Consider the following 5000-nt stretch of genomic DNA (forward strand, 5'->3'; position numbering starts at 1 on the left):
GAACTGAATAAAGCCCATGTTGTTAATCAAAAAGATCACAAAGAAGAATTTTAACACTTAGATTCTTAGACTTAACATTTGGCTTTGATTTGGTAAATTAAACCATTGTTGCTCGCTTCATATGCTGTGACAGTTTGTTCTTTTTTAAAATCTTTTAAAGCTTTAATTTTGTTTACTTTGATATTAGCAAAAGTCGTGATTAGATTAATACTATCTGCGAATAGTGTTATTTGTAATTATTATAAAGTTAAGGTTTAAGCACGACTGCTACGAAAAAAGTGAGAGGAAAAGGGGGAAGGGAGAAATTTTCCCCGCGACTTTAATGCCAACTTTTTCTTACCTGTTCTTTCAACTGAGCAAAAACAAACACACACACACAGCAAAAACAAAAACAATTAATTTACTCAACAAGGTAGGGCTTGTTTAAATTTTTTCATTCGTCAAATGTATCAACAATGTTGCTTTTTCACACTAAAATGAAGGCAGTTAAATTCATTTGTCTAGTTAGAGAGTAGAAAAGGTTTCAATTACTTACAAAAACTTCAAGTTCTGGAATTGAGTAAACCTGCTCTTTGGTAGGGAGTCGAGTTTGTTGAAAGACAAGTCACTGGAAAGAAATAAAAATACGCCGTGTATTTAAAGTACAACGATCCACTGTGCCAAAAGTTTAAGAGAACGTTTAGTCAGCAGAGCTTTCGGAAACCATACAAGTTCATTTTTCAATGAGACATTCACTGATGGTCACCCTCGTTTTGGTGACGAGGTTGCAGGATTGCAGGAGGTTTGTATCCTGATCCTGGTTCATTACAGGTCGTCGCCTGTATCATTAGTTCTGTCGAAGAAAGACTGAGCCTTTTAGGTGAATATACTGACAACTTATTCAGTGGATGAAGCCTTGTCTAGCTAGACACGACCTTTGAGACAATTTGCCGATTGCTACTAGATCTAAATCCGCAGAATTCACGTATTTTTTTAACATTATCTTCCATATGCTAAGGGCACAGATTATCCAATCGATAAATATGCACGCGTGCTCTTTGAAACAGTATTGGCTCCAGTGGTGGTTGATTTGGGGCTCATTGTGTTAAAACATTTCATGATAAAACGGATTAATCAAACATCAATTAAACGATTACTGTTACTGAGTCTTGTTATCCAACTTACAGCCATCCTTTGAAAGAAATGTTCTGAAATACATTTGTTGGTAAGTGGGTAATCTGATTTCCATTCAGTTGCCTGGAGAATAACAGAATAAGGTAAGGTATCATTCAATTTTTTTTTTCAAAAACAGTGAAATACGCTAAAGCCAAAATTTGTTAAGTATCCCTAAACTATAGCTATTACATATTGATTTCGAACAAATAGGAAACTTCTCAACCGGAATAGTGATAACGTGGCTCTCTCATGCGAGACGGTAAACTTCAGCAAGCTTTATAAAAAACATTTTTGGGCCTTTATGATCGTACTTGGGTGACACAATGTAAGAATAGGCTCTTTTACAGTTGTGTGGTTAGTGACCTGGTCTTGTATTGGAAGCGAGGCTGAGGTTGACCCTGTTTTGATACAGACCTCACTGCTTTTAATGTGTAAATGCAAACTAGTTAGCATAAGAACAGCATGATCTACATACGAAAAACAGTGAGGTTTGTATCAAAACAAGGTCGCCCCCAGCCTCGCTTATAATCCAAGGCCAGGTCACTTAGTACAGAACTGTAAAATGGCCTATTCTACCGAGATTAGTTGGAAACACAACTTTTAGCTACTACGTCAGGCCTGGTATGCCAAACAAGGAATATCTTGATTCAGGATAGGTAGTGTTGAAGCCCTGGATAACATGAAGCTAGTTTATCTTAAGGTTACCGTTTACCTTTAGAACTGTCTCGTGTCCAAGCGATGTAGATACTTAAACCCCTATATCAAATTAAAGCTTATAGAACTGGATGGCAAACTATACCAATAATTGTGAAATGGAATAAATTGTCGAATTGTTCACGACCTCTAAATGCGAGCGTCCGAATCACCTCTTGAAAGCTTCAAGTCGCGAATTTTGTTTTTTGCTAATTTAATTTGCTCCTCAGTTTCCGGACCCAAAGCGCTAAAAAATCGTGTCTGTGTCTTGCCATATTCGATCGCAGTGAAAAGTTACAGAGCATTTTTGATAAAGGATTAAAAAAAAATGTGGAGATATCGTACAAGAATCGCTCTTGGAGAAAAAATATTTTGAAAAAAAAAAAAAAAATCGCAGACACATGTTTGTTATTTATATGTTTAAGTGAAAAAATTGATTCGAGTAAACAGCGCTTAAAATTCGACAGTTCATTTTATTTCAAAATTCTTTGTATAGTTTGATAGCCAGCCCTATAAGCTTTATTTTGATATAGGGTTAAGGTATCTGCAGTTTAAACCGGCCTCTCTACGTCGCTTGGACGCGAGACACCTCTAAAGGTATACGGTAACCTTAAAAGGTAAAGTAATACAGCCGGACCTCTATTAAGCGGCTACCTATCAAGCGGCCACCTTCCATTAAGCGGCCACTTTCCAAAAGTCCCGAATTATTTGTCAGGAAAGTGCTGTATTTGATACCGGGTATTCAACGGCCACCTCTATTAAGCAGCCGCGGCCACCTTTTAGCTGTTGCAAGTTTAGTATTTATTGGCCTGTGAAACTTGATGTTTTGTGACATGGATTTGGATATTTTTCTGTACATACTCTGTTTTGCAGTGTTTTGTGACCCTTTATTGGTGAAATGTTAATGAGAGTGAACAATTTAATTTTAAAAGTCATTGTATGCATGTAACTAGTGCCGGTAGTAACCCCGCGGCAGAGAGAAATATCTCTTAAACTTGGAGAAAAAGTTGTAGGGATATTTCTTTATAACCTCAAGAAATCATTTACTGATTTTTAAATTGCAGAACTGCTACTGAAGAAAATGGATAAATATACGAGCTTATGACGTCATAACCTCTGTAAAAAAATTTCAAATTTCGAAAAATAACGCATCGCGTTTGGCATTTTGGTGATCTTTAATTATCGACACAGTTTTCAACTTCTACACGTGAACGCCTTTTGAGTTTTTTCTGTTGTGATCAAGTGAATTGCCAAATATGCATGGTGTAAACCTTTCAGAAATAAAATAAAAGATGGTCCAAACAACTTCTCTATGGAAGCTGGGGTTTCCAAGATATGACAATTAGCAACTTTCCATAGCGACAATATTGTAGTCAGGTAAGTCTCCCCGTAAGTAGTTGTGAAAAGAAAGCACCAAAAATACTGCAGTTGTCGACTACATGCTCTCTGTGTTAGAGCCAGAACTTTGCACGGACTTGAAATACGCAAATACAGGGCACTTAATTTTCTGTTTCAATGATTTTTACATTTATCTTCACATATGTTCACTTTTCAACATCCTTATGCTATATAGAGGCAATAAAATCACATTGACTACCATTTCTACCCAATTTATATTGTACCTCTATTAAACGGCCAACCTCTATTAAGCTGCCAGTTTTCAAAGTCCCCAGGGTGGCCGATTAATAGAGGTCAGACTGTACAATGGAAAGTCTAAGTGATACATAGTTAATTAAAGGTTTTAAAATCTGATAAACTTCTTTTTTACATGTTTTCGTAAGCACTTTTGGCCTTGACCGTGCACGAACCACAGCTCTTCACCGCTGCAATGCGACCCCGGGTTAAGGCAGAGGACGGTGCGCGGTCGTGTCCTTAAGCACCCTCATGATTTTTTTCTTCTTTCAAGATGGGAAGGTCTCATAACAAGTACCTCAATTATTTACAGTGTGAACCAGAAGATACATGAATCATTCATCGACAAATTTTCTTAAAAAGTTCCGTACGAGCTGGTTGTTCTCCCACAGCGCACAGTTCTGGTCCCACTGTATGAAACACTCCCCTAGACTTGGAGCTGCATTTCAGATATTTGGTCGTCACAATTATACTCACAGATTCCCACAGTCTATGGCTCCTGACTTCCCGAGTCGTGATATATCGGTTATATAGTTGTTTGAAAGATATCTGGGACCAATATAGACAAAGAACAAAAAAGGAGGAAAAACACGAACATAAATTAACAAACAAAAAGAGTGAAGAAAATAAATAGTAAGCGAAGTGAAGCGAAAGAAAACACTTTCCAAGGATTCGTATGAAAGAAGCCATTCAAACTAGGGACTGTTGTAATTATAAAGTATTACGTCTAGAAATCAGGTGGTAATAATTTACGATCCAGAATAGAATTCATATAAAAAGGATGAGTGTTGGTTTAGTGGGCATGAAGGGTTATGTTAAATCATATTGTTAGCTATTAATTTAACAATAGAGTGCTTCTGTACGGAGACAATAGGCTGATATATAGTAGCCAGCGGAAATTTGAAGTTCATAGAACAAAAATTATAAAATTTTGCAGGGGTAAGGCTGATAGTTCTGTACCGAGACTATCGAAAACAATGCTCAATACTTACATATTTACGATACTAGTTATTCCAGTCAGATCTGGAACTGATGTCAATAGGTTGCCTTGTAATTTCCTGTTGGTGAAACGGTGTAGAGGTTATCAAATCTTCATTTCCCTATTTTATGCTTTATGCTTTTATTCTTATATATACATATACACTTTCTGATTGCCAAATAACAATTGGCAATTAATATTTTCGTATTATTTTTCATTACTGTCGGTTTCTTTCATTTCAAGAGTTTGGAAGAAATATCCTACAGCTCATGATCAGCATATCCAGCCTTGCTATGTAGCCTTTGATATCTGCAAAAATTACTATATATTTTCAGATTTGGGAAGAGCGACAACGAGAGCAACAAACGACGATCCGGTATTGTCGCTGGATAGAATAAGGCGGCAGAGAAAATGAAGACAGGACATCATCCAAACCACGAGAGCGATGGAAAAAAGTTCAACAATGAATTTGTCACGTTTGGAGCTGTTGGATGTGGGATTAAATCACCAGAAGTGGTGGACGAACGAAGTGGTTAAAAGG

General features: G+C 36.9%; 1 protein-coding gene across 1 annotated transcript in view; it reads right to left on the bottom strand.

Moving 5' to 3' along the window:
* Window positions 1–5000, bottom strand: part of LOC146484170 (uncharacterized) — a 23519-nt gene that overhangs the window by 9816 nt on the left and 8703 nt on the right. Inside the window, exons 9-12 of the mRNA XM_085105499.1 lie at window positions 4473–4538; window positions 3958–4029; window positions 1165–1236; window positions 536–607 (exon numbers count right to left, since the gene is read on the bottom strand). Coding sequence (XP_084961625.1) covers window positions 536–607; window positions 1165–1236; window positions 3958–4029; window positions 4473–4538 — 282 coding nt within the window. The remainder of the gene's footprint in view (window positions 1–535; window positions 608–1164; window positions 1237–3957; window positions 4030–4472; window positions 4539–5000) is intronic.

The sequence above is a fragment of the Pavona decussata genome, unplaced genomic scaffold (assembly GCF_977016875.1).
Source record: "Pavona decussata unplaced genomic scaffold, jaPavDecu1.1 SCAFFOLD_37, whole genome shotgun sequence".
NCBI lineage: Eukaryota > Metazoa > Cnidaria > Anthozoa > Scleractinia > Agariciidae > Pavona > Pavona decussata.